This window comes from Streptopelia decaocto (assembly GCF_964273445.1).
Source record: "Streptopelia decaocto genome assembly, chromosome: 12".
NCBI classification, from domain to species: Eukaryota; Metazoa; Chordata; class Aves; order Columbiformes; family Columbidae; genus Streptopelia; species Streptopelia decaocto.
The window spans coordinates 5,997,954-6,017,863 of record NC_138667.1 but is presented as its reverse complement, the minus strand read 5'-3'; the positions used below and the strand labels follow the sequence as shown (position 1 = coordinate 6,017,863).

At 44.4% G+C, this 19,910-nt stretch overlaps 1 protein-coding gene across 1 annotated transcript in view; it reads left to right on the top strand.

Annotated features, from left to right (window-relative positions):
* The first annotated feature begins 3,678 nt into the window (after window positions 1-3,678).
* GALNT10 (polypeptide N-acetylgalactosaminyltransferase 10) overlaps window positions 3,679-19,910 on the top strand; it is an 84,295-nt gene continuing 68,063 nt past the window's right edge. Inside the window, exon 1 of the mRNA XM_082063582.1 lies at window positions 3,679-3,996. Coding sequence (XP_081919708.1) covers window positions 3,817-3,996 — 180 coding nt within the window. The 5' untranslated portion in view covers window positions 3,679-3,816. The remainder of the gene's footprint in view (window positions 3,997-19,910) is intronic.

The window sequence follows — 19,910 nt, the reverse complement described above, 5'->3', positions numbered from 1 at the left end:
TCTCTATCCCTGACAGACACAAGAACACGGTTGGATGCCCTCCTGCAGTGCCAGGGCTTGCAATTTCTTTTTAAAAGCCTGTAATCATCCTCACTTCTGTGAGCTATTTAAGCATTTGCATTGTTTCACAGCATCTCAAGTGCCAGCCAGAAGCAGATCCCAGTTTTGGGGGAGCCCAGCAGGATTGCTGGGGGGGCCATGCCAGCAGACACCCCCCGCCAAGCAGCAGAGGAGGGTTGTGCTCCTGCCAACAGGGGAGCCAGGTCCTGGGCATTGCTTTTTATCGGGAAAGAAAAATAGAGGAAAAAAAAAAAACAACAAATCAATTATGTCCACATGATATTTGAGCTGAACTTCAACCAATAAACACTGCAGGATAAAGAAATGCTGTGGAAAAATAAGTTCTGTTGTGACACAGCCACAGCTGAGGCTCATTCATTTTTTAAAGATTGTTTTTGTTTTTCCCCTCCTGGTCAAAAATGAGATTTAGAGAAAAGAGAAAGCATCAACAGCATACACACATCTGTCCAAAAATCCACCCAAAGTGTAAGTGGAGGAGTTGACTTCCCCTACGGGTGCAGCCATCGGACACAGGGCACAGTGTGAACACAGAAACCTGGACCAGAGTTTCCCACTGCATCCCCTGTAGCAGCAACATGTATCTGTGGTATCCACAAACCCAAGAAGAAACATAACAGGCTCTCATGTGGTAGTTTAGTTCCCATTTGCCCCTTGCTATTAGAGGCAAATATGTCCTCCCTCCAGCCATGTCTTCCCGCCCTGCCAACCCATGTCATTAGGCTGGCACAGCAGCTGGGGGCATGCAAGGCCAGGTCTTGTCTCACTCATGAGCACTTAGCAGGAGAGAGGGGATCCCATAACTGTTCAGCTCTCTTGCAGGGATGGAAAGGACCCACTGCTTTCCATTACCCACCCCTGCAGGAGTCCCAAGGTCAGAATCTGGTCCTTCTCACAAATCAGTCCTTGCCCTGAGGAACTGAAGACAGAGGCACCAGAAGGCAGGAGAGCTCTGATTCCCGACGTCTTTTCATGCTGTCGTGCCATCTGTGGGCTTCATCTCAGGAACTCCTGTCACATCCACTCCTGTTAGCATTTTGCAATGCTCTCTTGCCCTCCTAAGCATCTGCTGACCAAGTGCCCCTGGCCACCCCTGTTCCTCATCCTTCATCCAAGGCTTCATCACACCGCTACCCACTTTTGCTGCACTCTGCCCTGCAGCATCTCAACACATGAGCTGCAAAACAGGCAACCCAGCTTTCTAGCAAAGAGCTTCCAAGTGGGGATTGAGATGCTATTAATTTATCCTATGTTTGTTTTGAAAAAATGCCTGGGAAAGGTACACCATTTCCCTTTCCAGTTAGAGGCTTAACAGCCACAGGCTTTCTTTGTTCTCAGAAACATAAATCCGTATTTATTTTGCATGTACCAAATTAATACCCAAGGCATTGCATCCAACAGGCCAAAATCAGAGCTTCGTCTCTACCAGAACACTTCAGGAGAAAGAGGAGAGGGAAAACTGCTGGAGCTCTAATAGAAGAAACATTTATTTATTTAGGACTGAGGCAGCTCACGGGGTATAAACTATTTTACTGGGTGACACCAACAGGATTCAATTAATCTTAAAATGTGTAGGAAGGACCTGGAGCATCCATTTCCAGCATGATCACCAAGAAGTAGCCAGACTTTAATTCTTACAAGGCTCTTCAGAGAGTTTGATTGTTGAGGCTGTTCTCAGATACGAAATACTGGTCTACCTGCAGCATCGGCCATATTCTGTTCGCAGTTAAAACTTGTGCACCTCCGCTGAAGTCAATTTACGAGGCAAACATTTAATTTAGCAAGCAGGCTCACAATCCTAAATTTAAACATATGTCAAGCCAGCTAGTAGCTTTGTTTTAATTAACTCTCAAACTTTGTGGCTGTCATTTCTTTATATAAATGAGTATATTCTGCCAAGAGCAGACTGTAATCCTATGTGCATACCTACAAAACCTCCTGCTATTTCACAACCACTTCTCAAAGAGCTCTAGCAGAGGCAAGAGGATGTGCGTGTTATTACAAGGGTCCATATGGCAGCACGTTGGCACTGCAGTATTAAATCAGAGATATTGTAGCTTTCCAGCCTAGATTCTCACAGTACCAGGTAATGTATATGTAGCTTTATTGTTGTACAATTTAGTGGCTATGCATTATTCAACAGCGGCCAGAGTCTATGCTGGCAGAGGCGATTCAGTGATGATAAAGGGAATACGTTTTGCTCTAAAGGCACGAGCAAAGGGGTTTCACAGGTCAGTATCTTCTCCACCCACAGAGGAACAATGAGAGCACTAACATTTCTAGTAAATAAATCAGCTGCTGACAAATTCTCATGGATAATCAAAATTAAATTACAAGCTGCCTTAACATGTAGTTAGACATAGGAACTGGAACCTGCTCTCTAAATTAAATGCTTTCCTTGATAATTTGGCTCTCGAAGCCAGCACTGAAATCTGCTGGAAGATGCCATCTAGTGGGTTATGGAAGTTTATTTAAGTTTAAATTCACTCGCTGATGCGGGGCAAGAGTGGCAACAACTGCGAAAACTAGCATGTGTAATGCTTCTCATAGACGTTCTGTTGTTGTTTTTCTAGGAAATAAAAATTTCCCTGCGGGGGTTTACATTGGAAGAAACCTAATATTTATTTTGCCAGTTTCCCCAGCAGGAGACTGGATTGTCACAGCTTTGCTGCTGGCAGTAGCCGAGCTACATGGCTGTTCCCCTGGCAGGGCATCCTCTAATCACTAGGGATGTTCGCTCTTCTTTTAAGAAGTTAATCCACTCCTCATTTCTTTTTGGAAAAACTGTAACACTGTTTTTTCCTTCCTAAAAAAACCGAACCAAAACCAAAAAACAGCAAAAAACAAACACAACATCCCGTGCCTATAAGTCATCTAGTTTATGGTACAGTAGAAACCACTTAATCGGTACCCAAATGAATAGCATTCCTTGCTAATGGGACCCATCGCTGGGGAATGGATTGGGAACAATCCCGCCCGCGGGTAAGGCCAGAGGAGACCGATGGCATCGCCATCCACTGAGCCTTGTCCCCCCAGTTGCCGTGTGTCCGTGGGGCGAGCTGCAGCCCCTTGGGGAGCATCCACAGCCCTTCACGTTGCTCTGACCCCCACGCCAGTGCCCGACCCCGGGCCCCGTTTAACCCCGGGTGTCGATCCACTCTCGCCGCCGGTTCCCTGCGGTGCCAGCCCCTCCCAACGTGCTTTGTAAACCGTTGATGTTTTTAGGGAGAGCATGAACCAGCGCTGGGGCCCGGGCAGCCCCCACCGCAGAGGCCAGCGCTCAACGGCCGCGGGTACCGCCGCCGGGCCGCTAATTGCCGGGCCGCTAATTGCCGAGCCGCTAATTGCCGAGACTCCCCCAAGCAATTAACCACCTGCGTTCTCCCACCGACGGCCGCTTCGGAACCCGCTCCCTGCCGGTTCCCGCGGCGCCCACCCAGACCCCCGCCGGTGGCACGGCATCCTCTGAGAGCCGTTATTAGAGAGTCATTAAGGGAAAGTCATTAGCGGGGAGGGGAAGCGGAGGAGGGGTCGGGCCGCCCCCCCGGCTGCGGTGGGCGTGGCCGCGAAGGCCCCGCCTCCCCCCTCGCGCGGAGCGGAGCGGAAGTGCCGGAGTTGCCGCCCGGCGCTGCCGCCGAGCGCGGGGGAAAGTTGGGCTCCCTCAGCGCGGCGGGGGCGGCCGGGCCGCGCTCCCTTCTTCGCCGCTCCACCGTTTCCTCCTCCCCGGCGCCGGCTCCGATGCGGCGGAAGCAGAAGCGGCTGCTGCAGGCGGTGGGGCTGGCGCTGGCCGCCCTCGTCTTCTTGCCCAACGTGGGGCTCTGGTCCCTTTACCGTGAGCGGCAGTTGGAGGGCGGCGGGGCGGCCGGCGGGGAAGGAGCCGCCGCGGGTCTGCCGGGGGCAGCGGCCGGCGAAGCGCCGGTGAGTGGCGGCGGGGGGGGATGCGGGCACGGGATGTGGATGTTCCCCGTCTGCATGCGGGGAGCGGGAGGTGCCGCGTGGCGGGGCCGGAGGGGGTGTCCCCTGCTCCCGTGTCACAAGAGCGAAGCCTCGGCGGAGGCTGGGGCGGGGGGCGAGGAGCAGCAGCCACCCGGTTGCAGAGGAAGGCTGGGGGTGGCCTTCTGTGCCCCTCTTCTCCGGCGTGTGTTGGGTGCAGGGGGAACGCGAGCACTTTCTTGGCGGTTTGGAGATGCAGGCGCTGGAGGGGCTGCTTGCCTCTTTTCTTCTTGGCTGAGCTTGGGAAGAGAATAAAGCGAGGTTTTGCCCCTTGCTCCAAGGAGTAAGGAAGGGGAGCTTGTCCCATCCTTGCGAAGAAACTGACAGTAATTCTGTCTCCCAAGGGTGTGCCTTCTGTGCCATTTCTCTTTACCTGCCTTGGAAAGGTACAGGGAAGGAATAAACATCACCCATTACCTCTGGGTCCTTGCAGAGCCTAAGGCCAGGGCTGGCAGAAGGTACCAGGGAGAGCCTGAAGATTATGTCTGTGTGCTGATTGTCCTTTGGGAAAAGAGGAGTGGAGAGCTCTCCTGAAGAGAGGCAGAGGATGCCTGCTGGATACGTGGCCTGACTGGGGTTGCAGCACATGACCATGCTCCTTTCTCATCCCACTGGTGTAGTGGTACATTTACAGACAAACCATCTGGTTAGTGTGTGAGACAGGAAGGTTAGATCACCTAAATTAGAAGCTCAGTTTAGCCGTGTTTACTTTTGTCTACATAATTGCTTTATCCCCTTCTGGGTTTGGCTTTGTACCATTAAGAATGATTGGGACTTGAAAGCCTGAAATGTCAGCTGTTGGTTCAGCTGCCACTCTACAAGGCTCTGCTTGTTCAAAACCACTTAAAACTCTTAGTTGTCTAATTCTTTCCCTCCATGGAGACTTGCGGCTATGAATGCACCATAAAGGTGGAGAAATGTACTGTGGTGATTTCTGCTCGAAGGGAGAGAAGGCTCTCAAAAAGAGGTGTAGTCTAAGGCTGAGCTCTTCCTTCCCTGAGGAAATGTTTTCTTTTCCAAATTCAAGCATTAGTGCAAGTCTAGGTGTAAACATGATCATATCCTTGTAATGTCTCATGCTGGTAGGCAAAGAGGTCAGCTGTTATCTGCCATAACACATACATTTGTAGCAGATCCTTAACCTGCCCAGAAATCCTTTAATATACACAGTGATCGTTACGTGCCTGGAGTTCCTAATGTTACTGCCTTTTGCTTGTATTTTTCGGTTGGATGCAGTGAATCTATTTTCCACGATTGATAAAAATCAAGCCCTTTAGTCCACTGCTCCACAGCTTCACATGGTAGGATGTTATGGTGAAGTAAAGACCATGGTAAAATCACGTGTCTTTCAGAGGTTATAAGGAGAAAGTTGGTGAATATCCTTAGGATGCTTAGAAGTTCCTTGCTGTAAGGAGCAGTTAATTCTGATTAAATCTATAAAGCATGGAAAAACAGTGACAAGCTGACTTTTAAATTTTGGTCTTCCAAAATTGTCCTTGTTCTGTGAGCTTTGGGCAGCTGTAAGCCAGGTAGTTCCTGCGGTGCAGTGCATTACTGCTGATTTCTGTGTATGTTCAGTGTTCTCAGTGTTTAGGTATCCTATATTGCCCATGTTGTACAAAATGTTGACTCTATTTTTCTATCTGTTTAAAGTATGGCAGGTGTCAGTAAAGTGAGATCTGCTTTTGTTTCGATGGTGCGTTGAGCTGGGCAGGAAACCTCTGTGCAACTTGCAGGAGAATTTGCAATAAAACCTCTCTGCACTTGTGTAAATCAAAGTTACGCGGTTTGAGGCTGAAGGCTTCATTTTCCAGTCTAATTAACGTGGAGTTATGGGACACAGTGGATCTGGGAGTGAAGATATGCTTGTATCATATGCCTATTTTTTTTGAAGGATTGGGCACTGAAATGATAGCTCCTGTTACACTGAGCAAGGGAAAACATACCCTAAAGGACAACTGGCTGTCTCGATAGAATTAATTTCAGATGAAGCAGAATACAAACCAAATGTTTTTGTGGTGTGTGTGGGGGGTTTTGGTTTTGTGTGTTTGGGGGGTGGTTTTGGTCTCATTTTGTTTGTGGGTTTTGTGTATGTGGTGTTGGTTTTTGTTTGTTTGTGGTTTTTTGTTTGTTTGGGTTGTGTTTTACTGTTGTCATAGAGTTACCTGCCAGCTGACTGCAGAGAGTTTTTTGGGCATCCTCACATTCAGTGTTTCCAGCCTCTCTTCCTTGGTCCTGACAAGCATTCATGAATTTTGTATTTAATAATCAACTTCCAGCTTGTAAATGAACGTGCTGTTTGTCTGCTTGTTCACAAAGCCATTTGGAAGAGCTAACCTCTTAATACCAAAACTCTGGATGATAGGAGGCTATATCATATAAAATTATGTTCATAGTAGTCAGAAAATATTTTCTTCTGTTTCTGGCTTTAATTTGCCTTTTTGTGCAGGCTGATCTTTGAATTGGGGACATTTCGAATGTGCTGCAGAATTGAGCTTTTCAATGAAACCTCTGTCCAGGCTCATTCTTTCTTTTTCAATGATGCCTGCTGTTTCAATCAGTAATTTTATCTTTCAGAGTAACAGCAAGAAAAGGGGAAAAGGGTTTTAAGAAACAGCTGAATTAAAGCTATAAAGCAATTCCTAGAATAGAGAGTTGTGATGCTAAAATGTTGAAGTTTAAAACCTGCTAGGAGTTTGTTTCGTTGTCTATCTTGTGCTGTGTGTTACCTTTGAAATGGCAATATATCAGTGTAGATGATTTTGCCTTGTTTAATCTTTCTAGTGCCTGAAACAAATGTGTCAGAAAATTAAGCAATCAGAAGCCGTATAAATATATTCCAGGAAAGATTATGCTAAATGATTTTTGCAGAAATGCTTAGGCAGCTAATTGCTTCTGTATTTACACGTTCAGGGGAAACATTACGCTAGCAGGAAATGTATTGCTTTAATAAGGTGGATTCGGTCTGTGTTCTTTCCTTCTGCCTCTGGGTTTGTTCTTTTGCAGCTCCATTGGGTGCTTCTTGCTCTGCAGAGGAGTGAATGGCCTAAAGTCATCGAGGTCTTGGCCTCAAGGTCATGCTGCGGATCTCTTTAGAAAAGCTGATGCACTGAGTTACTCCTCACTACAGCTGCACACTCACAATTGTCCTTCATCCGCGTGTATAGTTGCTCAGCTGGGAAGTCCTTTTTTCATGCTGTGGGTAACAGGTTTGGCTGGTGTCCTGGCTTTAAATGGGGATGACGGTGTCAAGGTACTGAAGTGTTTCTGCTGGTAGCAAAAGTATTAGCTTAGAAGCTTCTTATACTTCATGATTGTACTTTTTTTGCTCACCAGCGTGCCTGTTATCTGGATGCTCATGTAATGCACATTGACTTATGCATAGTTTAATCTTTTTCTAACAAGTATTCAATAGGTAAAACCATATGATCTGTAGGTGTGGAAGCAGGAAAAAGCAGGAGAAATGTAGCTATTCCTGTTGTCTCTTGAATCTCTGCCGTCTGCCTCGGGGGCTGCTGGGCATCCTCAGCCCAAATGTTTAATTGATGTGTAGTTCTGCAGTACGTAAAACACAGATGAGTTAATTTGTGGGCTGGTGGTTTATGCTCGGACTAAAGCAAGGATTTCTGTGACTTGTGATGCTCTGCAGAGATACTGCTCTGGAGATGCACTCTCTGCTTGATACCTGGTGGTGTGGGAATGTGGTGCTTGAACTTGGAGACATACTGAGCTTGAACATGTCTATCTTTGGATTGCTGGCTAGAGGCATTGTAGCAAATTAGCTGTCTTTCATTGCTTGTGTTTCTATCCGATATGATGCATGCTTTATGTAGTCACCCTGTAGCTTGTTGTAGTAGTAATTTGTGCTCTATAAATTCACTTGCAAGCATGATGGAAGCATATAAATCACATAGGTGATGGTGTGGTGCCCTCTGCTGCCAGCTGGCTGGAGTGAAGGGGGGGGTACCTGCTGGTAGGTTGGGAATGAGAAACCAGCTGCAAACCTGTGATTAAAAATAGTTTGCGAGAATGGTCCTGTTGGAAAGTTTGGGCTTGTAAATGTTGCCTTTAGTGCAATTAAACTTGAAGTTTCCAGCCCATGTTGCTGAAAATGTAGCCCTAATGGTGAGCTTGAGTGGGCAGCGATCCTGTGCTGCCTTCCAGACCACTGCTCGTGTCCTCCTCAGCAGAGGAAGATGATCGGCTTTGCCATTCTGACCCGGGGGCAGCTATGAAGCTGTCAAGGATTGTCAGCTTCATGTTGCAGCTGGTGAAAGTTAAGAAGGAAGAGGATGGTTTAGCAGCCTCTGTGCTGCCAAGGCTGGGGAGGGTGGAGAGGGGCTTGGGAAAAGTGAGAGGAAAACCTTTCTGCTCTCTGGCAGCTAGAGGTGAATGAACAGCTGACTCACTGTCCTTCCTAGGCCTGTTTCTTCAGCAATTAGGCTGGTTGTGCCCTAGACCTTGTGGCTGCCGTTGAACTCTGGAACCTGTCTCCTCGCAGGCCTCTTGGAGACATCTGTGCAGGCAGTTGTATTTGCTACTCACTCATCAGCTGGTGGAAAAGAAAACTTTGAAAACCTTATTTTGGTAAGCATAGTGTAAACCAATTGGCATCTAAGGACTGACGTGGAAGTGCTAGAGCTGAACAAGCCTGTTTTAGTGTAAGAGTGACTGATTTCCAGTCTAGGCTACTCAAGTCTGTCACTTCAGTGCGCTTGTGAAACAAGGTTTTCCTGGACTAGATAAGTGTGGACCACACTTGTGATCAGCAAAGTGAGCTGAAGTGAACATGAAGTGGCTGAACCATCTCACAGCTGTGAAATGCGAAGTAAAATTTGGAAGAAGCGTTTCTTAAGGAACTGGAGTTTTCAGAGGTCTTCACTGAGGGCCTCGTTATTCCCTCTGGTGATCTTCACTGCAACGGCAACACAGAGCTGAAGGAACAAATGGGCTGTGTTCTAGGTCTCCTGTGCTGTGTGAAAATAAAAGGTTTATTATATTTACTGTTCTCTGTTATCAGATAAGTGATTCTGTGTTTCACCATTCCAACATCCTGCGTGCAGCTCTTAGCTGCAATGGTACCTTTCTTCACGGAAGGAAGATTTCAGTGGGAAAACTTTTTGGCTCCTGGCATTTAGGCTACTTTTTAGGTCACCAGTGAAAACTATAATCATACTGTGATCTCCAGAGCTGTGTGTGTTTTTTCCGGTATGAATATGGATCAAATTCTGACAGGCAGTGAGATTTAAGAGCAACTGTATTTATTGATTTCATGGTGGATAACTGCCATGCATCTGAGTGAACTGAGAAACTAATGGACACCAGTGAGGAGTGTTGGTGAAACTCGGCAGAACAATGCTATCTACCAGACTTTGTTATATTGTATCATCTTATCTCCCTGTTTAAATAGTTACAGGCATCGCTATAAAAAGGTAAAGAACTGCGGTTAACCTTCCTGTCACTTTTGTATTTGCTTCCCTGTGGAGCCAACTGTAACCTTGCTTATGTTAGATAAGAGCAGACCTTGTCTAACTGAAACTTTGAGGAAATGGTTATCCAGGTGTAAGAGCAATCTGTACTCTGCTCCTGTTCCTTTGCCACCTTCTCCTACACCAGGTATCACAGGCAGGGAGCCGTCAGCTTCCTTCTGGAAAGTGAAGAGCTGGTGGGGTGTGTTAGGAGTTTGTAGGAGGTATTCCACTGTGTGCTTGAAATATCACTAGGGAAAAAGAATTTTCAGCCTACTGGCTCGGTATCATGTTGGCTTTAGCAGAGGTGTGGTTGGCAGGCTTTGATGGAGTGCCCCGTGCTGAGTTCCATGGCACTTCAGGATGCTGTAAATGCCATGTCAACAAAGCTGCTGGGCTATTTACCCTTGGAGGACACTCCTCCTCTCCAGTGTCCATCATGCTTCCTCTTTGCCATCCTGTTAACTCCATAGAGTAACCTCTTGAGTTCTGCTGCTTTAAATTGTTTTATAGTAGCGTGAATAGTGCACGATGCTGTGTGGACACAGGGAGAGAGGTGGCTTCAGTGACTTTGTGCATGTGAAATCTTTTAATAGTAAGAGGTACTCTCAGGTTCAGTGACCTGAGCGTATGTGTAGTTTTTCTTCTGGATCACCTTTACTAGAAAACTGGAAAGGGATTTTTCCATGGCTGAATGGATTAAAAACTGATGGGACATTGTGATGGCAAGCAGACATTGATGATTATTTAAATAATCATTCATTTAAATATTATTTAAATATTACTTCAATCAGACTGAGGTAGATTGAGTTAAGGCTGAGTAGTTGCTTTTTTGTTTAACTTTTTATCTGTCTATTCCTGATCTGGAATCAAATTTGGAGCAATCTTTTTGCCCTGCAGTTGCACTTTGTCTTATCCTGAGCTCATGTCCCCGGACAGAAAGTTCCAGTCGGTCCTGGTGCAGTTTGGCCATCCATGTGTTCTTCCTAGATAGAGCTTGGCCTGGAGTACAAAAGACACTCTGACTTGACCTCAGGTCCCAGGTGGTTTGCAAAACTGATAGCTGTTGGGGATTTTTAGCAGTTAACAGAGTGTGTGAATCTGTTTGTTTGATTTCACAGACTCCTGAACAGATCCTGACGCTCGAGTCACTTCCAGCATAACAGCATGATACTTTATTTCCAAATCCAGGGTTAATAGCCTCAGCTTTCTGATTTAAAATTTTTACGTTCTACATTTTGACTGCCTTCCCTCTTGTTTGCGATGAATAGGCTTTCAAATTCCCTGTTATCTCTTTAAAAGTCTACTTGTGGTTTTAGCTTCACATCTGGCATGCTGCTTATGACTTCTTACAACCCAGGGAGTGAGGAAGTGTTGCTGGTCTTGCTTTATTTGACATGAAGCACAGCCTCTCAGTGGTAATGGTATCTTTTCTATCAGTGTAACCGACACTTGTGGTCCTTCCTGCATTTTGTGTTACCCTGGCTAGATGATGGGTAGCTAACAAGAATGGAAGTGTTTATCTACACAGCTTTGTTAAGGATATAAGCAGTACTGGATATCAAATTATGGCTGACTTGTCAGACTGGGCCTCTTTTGTTAGATTTAAAGGGTCTGGCAAAGGATTGGAGAAAACTACAGATAAGTAAATCAATATGTAGCACAGTAAGTTGCCAGTCAGCCCCTCCTGTTCAAATGCCTGGGTAGAAGAGTTACTTTTACTGTGTCTGAGATCTCCTGGCAGCTCAGCATCTAAAGTCCTGTGCACCCCCTAAAATATGAGAAATATGTCACTTGGCATGTCTCCTTATTGTTCATAAACGTGGTAGAGCTTTAAATCACAGCTTCAAAGAAAGGAGGGCTACCATTTCTTGGTCCTCAAGTTTGCTTTTCTTTCTAAATAACTACCTCTCTTCTCTGCCCTTTTGCAGTTCCTCCATTTTCTCTAATCTTAGCTCCAGGGTTAGAAGAGAACTCTCTAGAGCATGTATCTATAATTAAGGCTTTTTAACCACAGTTATGGTGGAGTACAAGCAGTGTTCCAGTGGTGCTGTTACCCAGGGAGAAACTTGCTTCAGTGTAAAAGCCGGTGCTGTTGTTATAACAGAACTCTCTGCTATCGCAGTCATGGAGTGACCTCTGATACTTTGTGCCTTCCTGCTCTGATAAGTTATCTTTCTAGGGCTGGTGACCATTAATGGCACATCTTCTGTAGCTCACAAGAATAAAAATATTTATTCTGCCTGGCATTTTCCTGGAAACACAGCCTGCCAGCTATGGTGAGTAGTGTCACTCATGAGTGTATTTAGAAAGCTTGAGGAAATGTCATCCAGCTAGTTTCGAAGGTCTGACTTCTTTGGGTGTTTCTGCAACTCTCTCCAGGCATCTGAACTAAAACACAGCTTTCACTGACTGTCCTGATGGTTGGTGGCGTTCAGCAGACTTTCTTCTTTAGAAGGTCATTATATAAACACATGAATGTGTTGCCACTGATGTGAGTCAGGGATGAAATTCCTCACTTAGCCCCTTGCTCTGGGAGGTCTTACAACTACAGTGGCCAAGAGCAGACTTAGAGGCAAGGACTGAACAGTAGCCGATGGCTTAAATTTGCACCCTACAAAACTGGGTTTCTATTACTACATCCTTTGCTTTCTGGTATTACTGAGTTAAACTGTAATGATAAGCAGTTTAAACATATTAAGGGTTTAAAATGGAAACCCTATTTTAGGTAAGTCGGTGTAACTCTTGTGGGTATTATGATTCTTTCCTTGGCCAGAAATAGAAAGCAAAGGAAGGAGGGTGGAGTTAGTGAAGGTTTGACTATGTAGCACTGCAAACCTGGTAGAGAAATGCACTCTTCATGTTTATTTGGTGACTGTGTTTAGCAGTCTTCACTCCTTATTAATTTTTCAGCTGTAATACTTTTTTTCTTCCCAATTAGCACAAGTAGCAGAAAACAACTTCTAAAATCTGTCTTTCAAAACAGGGGATGCTGCCATCCTTCCCTGTTATGCTGAGCATTGCCTCTGCAGCAAGGTAACTAATTTTGGTTCAAAGTGTCTCCCCTGAACACTAATATGTACTTCTCACATGTATGTTGTGTAGCTGATGTAGCAGTGACCTGACACGTTTCCCTGATGTAGCTTTCAAATATTCCATGTGGTTGTGGTTTGTACGGTGACTGCTGAAGCCAAACTTCCAAAAGACATTGCAGAGTATTTTAATGCACAGAAACTGCAGCTGTTTGTTGCAATAATGACCAGCCAAAGGGTTAAATTTCAAACAAATGTTGAAAGGTGGTTTTCCAGGTGCAAATGTTTGAACTTGTGTCTTAAATTTGGATGTCTGTAAATGAGCTCTGTGTTCCTGCTGTAGAGCTACTTGGTCATAAAAATAAAGGATTTGCAGAATAACAGTAAATCAGTCTGTCTCCTGCAAGAACTTTCTGCATGAATGAAATCTACCTTGTTGGTTAACTACTCTCCCTTTCCAAAAATCTTTGTTAGTCTAAGTCTTGTGGTGTTTTAGGCATTTATCAGATCTTATCTGGAAACAGTGTCAGCTGTCCCTCCTACATGTAGAACTGCTTTGCTTCTGGCCTCTTGAACAACTGTTTCGACAAGATTAAGTTGTTATGAAAAGTTCTGCTCTGCTTGATCTCTAGAGCCTGAAATTATTTGCTTGCAGTTACATGTGCAAGCTAAGGTGACTTTTCAAGGACAGTTCATCCTCTTCTCCATCTTCGGTTCTGATTATTTGGAAGATCTAACATTTAAAACCTCTAGTAGCCGATCTTGCTTTTTTTCAGTAGAAGATTGCATAGGCTTGTCTTTGTATAAATGACCTTTACTTGTGTTCACATTCATTTGAGAAGCTACTTTTACCTGGTTCATGACATTAGCAACAAAACAGTTTTTCTCCATGATGGAAAAGAGGTAGTTTTTTCTTTCTTGAGCTTACCTAACATTTCTCAGTCTTCAGATGAAGCCCAAACAAGAAATTGTCACAGGGACTTGGAAATACGAGCTGTTGCTTAATAAATAAAAAAGGTGAAACAGACTGTGAGTGTTTTTAATGTTTAGACCAAAGTTTTCTAACACATTTTAGAGTATGATGTTCCTTTGAAAAAGAAAAGTCTTAATGACTTTGACCTAGGGTATGATACAAAAATAGCCACATAACCAGGTCTGGCATCCCGCAAGCTTTTTTTTTTCTCTTTTTTTATATTATTATTTTTAAAAGAGTGTGCAACTCCTTCACTTCTGCTCAGACTGGCTTTAATCTTAACTCTGCTTCCTTGAAAGTGGTTCTCTTGGAGACTCTGCTTTCAGCTCAGAGAAGCAAAAGCAAAGTACATTCCTTCACTAAAGAAAATCAGAACCCCAAAAGCTAGATAAATACAGGCATAACTATGTTGTAAGGGCTTCAGTTCAGCGAGTAAGTTATTTTCTCTAACATTACGGAGGGTCACTTAAATTTAGCCCCACTGTCGGTTCATCTTAGCCACTACATAACAGGATTATTCTGGATCTCAAAAAGAAGTGAACCCTGTGATTATCTTCTGTCTTCTCATTTATCTTCCAGGTGGCCTGTTGCCAGGGTTTTGTGTATGATAGCCACGTAATCAAGTATAACCAATTTTTTCCACTCCTGCATATGTTAGTTTTGCTGATCCACCCAGTTCACTCTGCACTGGCACTTCTCTTTGATTCTCAGGCTGCAGTTTACTGTGTTGGAATTAGCTAAAACCCCTATGGATGTTTTAATGTTGTGTGCTGCCTTTTTTATTTGTGTCTGTTTTGGAATCTGATTCAAGGTACTAACTTAACCTGGGGGAAGAAAACAATTCTCCCTTTGGAAAACTGGCATCTGTTCCTAGTGGCAAATAAGTTATATTGGTACAATTAAAGTGTTTGGAATGAGACTTCTCAAAATTATTTTGCCTGCTTCTCAGGGCACAGAAGTAAGCTGCAAAACCATCTGCAAAGTATTGGAAGAACTGGGATTTTGTTATAGAAACGGGCAGAAAGGTGTTTGGATATATGTATGGAGGCCAGAGGACTATCCAAGTCATCATGGTTGCCATTCCCCTGCTATTTCTGCTGATCTTTCAGAAATGTGGTTCTTTCCCCATTCTGCCCCAGATGGTTTCTGATCTTCAGCTGCAGGTTATATGCTCCGTGAATGGGAACGTGGAAGATCGGAAAAGTCTTATCTGCAACGTGCAAAGGTCCTACTTGTGTTGTCCTTGATTTTTTTTATTGCTTAGTATCTGTGTATAAAACACAATAGGTTTTCTTTCACCGCAGTTGCATATTTTCCGCAAACAGGAACTTGAGCCAGCTGATTACAGAGAGAGAGTCCTTGGCAAAGCAATTACAAACTAACAAGAAAGTGTCAATTCCCAGGCTGTGCCAAGACTCTCTTCCTCATATTTTGGCCAAAGCTGTAGTCAGCATAAAGTTATACTGGTTACCATGGGTGAAAGGCCCAGGCTCTAGAAACAAGTGATGTCTTGTGACTTCCTTAGTGCTGATATTTTTATAGTAGAAATGCATCTGAGAAGCTGTGAATTGATGCACATGAGCAGGGAGCGCTGGTGTGGCCAATCGATCAGCTGGGAATCGTCAGTCATGTAAAAGAAATCGCATATCGGCTTAACCTGAAAATGTTAAATGAAATATAAAAACTACAGATTTTCTCTGCGGATATTTGAAAACAATAACAAGTCATCTGAAAACTTGTTGTTTTTTTTTTTTTTTAAATTATTTCTAGAGGGTGTGAGTTTTCAAGCCTAATGCGGTGCGGTCTATTTTTATAGTCCTTGAAAACAAAACCTGACAGAGCATATTTGCCAGCACTGACATTGCTCTGGTGACAGCGCTTCTTTTTAAAGTGTGCCAGAGGAAACGCTCCGTGCTGGAGCATATGGCAGTGATTAGTGGGACCAGCGCTGCAGGATGAAGTGGGAGAACTATGATTGTGCGTAGAAAAAGCTGAATGGACAGAACATGAGAAATGTAGTGGTTTATGGGTTGGTTTTACAGTAGGAATGGAAAAGAGTTATTTTTAGGGTTGCCTGTAACTGAGATGCTGTCTTCCACATCAGTGGAGGTTTAACTGAGAGGACAACTGGTGCCTTTCTATGTATATTTCCCTTAATTTCCTCTGTTTGCCCTTTGTATCTATCTCTGTTTATATAATGCAGATATTTGCACGGGCTGTTTGTGCCAGAGTGGACTGAAAGCCCTAGGAAGTGAGAGGCTTTGGTACCCAACTCTTTCTGTGGATTTAGGCCTAAGGGGCTTTAAGGGTGGAGGGCGATCCTCAGAAACCAGCCGATCCTCTCCACATCTGGCACCCTCGGTCCAGGGCTCTGGTCAGTCAAACCCCTGGGGTGCGTGTGCTCGTGTTTTGCTTCTAGTATCTCTTGCCGCCTCCTTTTCCTCCTTGCTGCCCAGCTGCTGTCCTGAGCATTGACAATCTCTTGTCAAGGACGCAGCTCAGGGACCTGAGTTCTGCACAAGCCGCGTGGGACTCCAGGTACTTGCATTTGAAAGGCTGGGGTGGAGAAGAGGGGAGGATGGTGTCCTGCTGCCCCTCCACAAGGAGCGTTGATGGCTTTTACTCGAGGGTTGCAGTGCAGTAGCTACATCACTCAGTCGAGTTGGCCTTCCTGCTTTGGCCACGCTAAATAACACCCTGTTCCCTGTTTTAAAGGAGCAGCTCAGGCATCAAAGCATGGTATGAGTGATTCTTACAGTGGCCACCTTGTATGTAAGGACCGTGTAGCCAAGACCTGGAGAAATCACAGGTCAAAATCCTGCCTTACCCAGTTGTTTTGAATTTGATCCTGAAGGTGCCTACAGAACCTTGCTCAAGGACACAGACCCCGCTGTGGGAGTCGCAAAGCTGGAAGTTGAGCTGCGAGATGCACATCACTGTGATGTCAACGTTTCTTGTAGATTTAGCCCTCGACATCATAGGTAGTCATCATTTAAGTGCTGTAAAAGGTGTTCTCCTGCCTTACCCTGTGCTTCATATTTCATCAATTATGTTGGAGTCTGCCAATTTTTTTTTATTCAATACAGGCAGGAGCAAAATGAAAATGCCCTGCTCCATTTATCACATTTGATGTCTGTATTTGTCAGTGGTTTTTTTATGAAAACTGCTTGTTTTCCCCTCTGAAATCTTCTTGTCAGAGCAGCTCAATACATCTTGGACTAAGGAAAGTCACAAGATGTTAGAGAATCCCTGAAAATTGGAGGAATGTATCAGACTGCTGCATACCATCACCCTCCTAGGATCAAAATTGGACTGCTATTTTTTGTAGAGTGACATTTAGATATTAATATTTAAAGAAATAATGTAAGAGGCCAAGTTATTTCCAATTAAATCCAAGTTATGAAATCATTGTCTTGAGCTCACTACAGCTGTGACTTGCCTGTTTTATGCTTATTTGTTGTGTGTAGCATTTTTCCTCATATTTAAGAGTTTTTAAAGCTATTTTAAAATTTTAGGTCTGTTTTTTGCTGTCTTTTAAAGTTCTTGCTTTTGCTTAACTCTTGAGATAATTAAGAAGCCAGAATTAAATTCTTTGTGCCCGTTAGGAGAAAGGGATGGCTTCATGAGGATTGATTTGTTTGTATTTCTATGGCATGGAGGAATCCTAGTCAGAAATCTGGAAGGAGAATGGGACAGCTGGATTTTCACTGATGACTGAATCCGGTGTTTGAAATTTTTGGGCATTTTTAGTCTTTTGTCTGTCTAAGTTTTGTAATTGCTTTGTACTAGAGTCTGCTGGCTCAGGCATGAGACTTCTGGATCCAGCTGCTTCTTCCTTAGCTTGTCAGACTTGCAAAAGGATCTGACTTTGAAACCTTGATTATTTTAAATCTCTTTTTAATTCCTTACAGCTCTTAAAGGTCTAAACATTTAACTCTCTGTGTAACAGTGAATTTCCTGCAAAAGATCTTAAGAAATAACTAATACTTGAAAAAGCAGGGAGGGAGAGGCAGCAGTTCCAAAGGTATCCCCTGGTTTCTTGAAGATCCTCAAGTTTATTCTGTGGTTCAAAGCAATCTTGGCTTTGTCTTACGTTATGTAAATTTCCTCCGTACTAGTCTGCAGAATGGCTTGGACAACCTACAGTGAGTATGGAAGAGATTACTGGGATTTGCAGCCAAAATGGTGGAAGCATTAAACAACCTCTTTAGCAAAAGAAGTGTAGAATGGCTTTCCAAAGGGATTTATTGCAGCTCAACCAGTAGCCACAAATGCTGGCTTGCGTCCCCGGAATGCTGAATGTTTGAGAAATGGCAGAGTTTGCAGCAGGAGTTAGTCAAGATTTAGTTTGGGTATGTCCCTACCCCGTAATGCTGTGCCATTGCTTCAGTCAATCCTGCAGTATTACAGGTTTTAGCTTCTTTGCTGTTGGCTTCTGCTTATCAGCACTGCCTGTGCTGAGAGGTGACACGGAGAGAACACAAGGAAGGCTGCTGAGCTGGTTATCCTCCGATCGCTGCACACAAGATCTTCTTAATTCATACATTCAGGGGTGAAAGTATGGGCAGGGAAGGTTGTGTTATTCCTTGAATAGTCAAACTGTTAGTTTTCCTCTTACACCCTTCACGTATAGCTGTGTGTGCAGTCTGAAATGGGATGCCACCTTAGTGATTATTGCTCTTCATGGTGGTTTATGTTCAAGCCCAACATCAACCAGTAAGAGAACTGATGTAGTTCTTGTTGGTTGCACCTTCCTTGACACAGGAACTGTGCCCTGTTCCACCTGCATAGGCTGATGTGGGAATGAGACTGAATGTGCTTCTCTGGAGTAGTGGACTTCAAGAGAAGGGGAAGCAAATGTCCATTTCTTTGTCTTGTCCTCAGACAACATTCTATCCCAAACCCAGCTGGCAGAATGGGCTGCACTAGGCAAAACACTTGGCACTAACTCTGGCAAGGCTGGTGGTTTTGTAGCACTAGACAGCTGGCATCCCAGCTGTGATGTGACAGCCGACACGGTGCTTGACATAACTATTAATCTATGATAATGAGATTGCCTGAATGGCCTTTATTTTTCATTGTGGTGTCAGCTGGGTGGATGCTTCAAGTCTGTGGGACTGAATATGAGCTGCTGAGGCACCCACCCAGCTCCAGGCTGGGAAGCGTGTTCTGGTGCAGCAGGTCGATGTGCGGCTGCTGCAGGAGCAGCTTACGCCAAAGCAACGGGCTTGGAGCTGGTGGGACTGTGTGTCCTCTTTATGTGTCACAATAGTCCTGCTTTTCCTAGTGGTCTGCAGCTTGAGATTGAAAGGAAATATCTATTGTGTAAACACTCTTGTGTATATACAACAAAGTGTAAATGTTAAGGTGTTCTGGTATCTTGCAGTGTAATGTACCATCTAGAAACAGAGTGACATTGGTGGGATGGACAGCTTTCAGAAAGAGAAAAAGGTGTCTCTGCTGCAAATTTGCTGATGCATTTTTGAGTTTCTGTTGCTAGAAGGAGACCCGCTGTACTTTGGACAGGTTATAATTGAAAGAAGTTAAAAACCAGCACCCCAGCAGGGTATAATTGCCTCAAAGTAATCTCTTGGGAACTGTGCGTACTTGATGGACACTTCAAGGCATAAGCCTTCTCTAAAAGTAAAGGAAAGTTCATTGGTATCCAGACAAAGACCCTTTAGGCACCTGGACTTGACTTAGATGTTGTGTGCTGCTTGCTTGTGGATGAGGAGCTGCTGTCTGAGCTGTGGATACAAGGTGCTATGCAACATATTTTAGTAGCATTTAAACTCCCTTGACCTAATTCTCTTGCTTTTTTACTGGAGCACGGATTAGCAGTGGCTTGCTAGTGTAAAAGTAAGCAGCAATTAATTCTTGTAAGTCAAGTCCTGTATGACTGTAACTCGGGTAATACCATCTTTCTGGAAAAAATGGGGCAAACTCCTTGAATGAATATAATAAAGGATAGGCGGGGGGCCGATCCTGGTGCCAAATATTGACATGACAGGCAAACTGTGTGTTAAAACTTGGATGGTGTTTGCTGCTTCCTACTGCTGCTTTCCTTCCCTCAGTCAGGACTGATCTCAGCCCTTGGCCAGCGCCAGCTTCCTTGGAGGCCTTAACACATTCCACAGGATTCCAGATTGTTCGGAAAGTACTTTCTAAATGCTGTCTTAATTAAAGACTTCTTTAAGTCAGAATTAAGTTATTAAAATGTTCCAGGCATTTTCTAGAAGTCTTTGAAAGCTGACTGTACATTCCTTTCAAAGTTGATTCTGTTATGGATTACAAAGTAAGATTGTGCTGCTCGTGGGTTACGGATAAGTTCAAGTAAGCATATGATGATTTTTTTTTTCTTGCAGC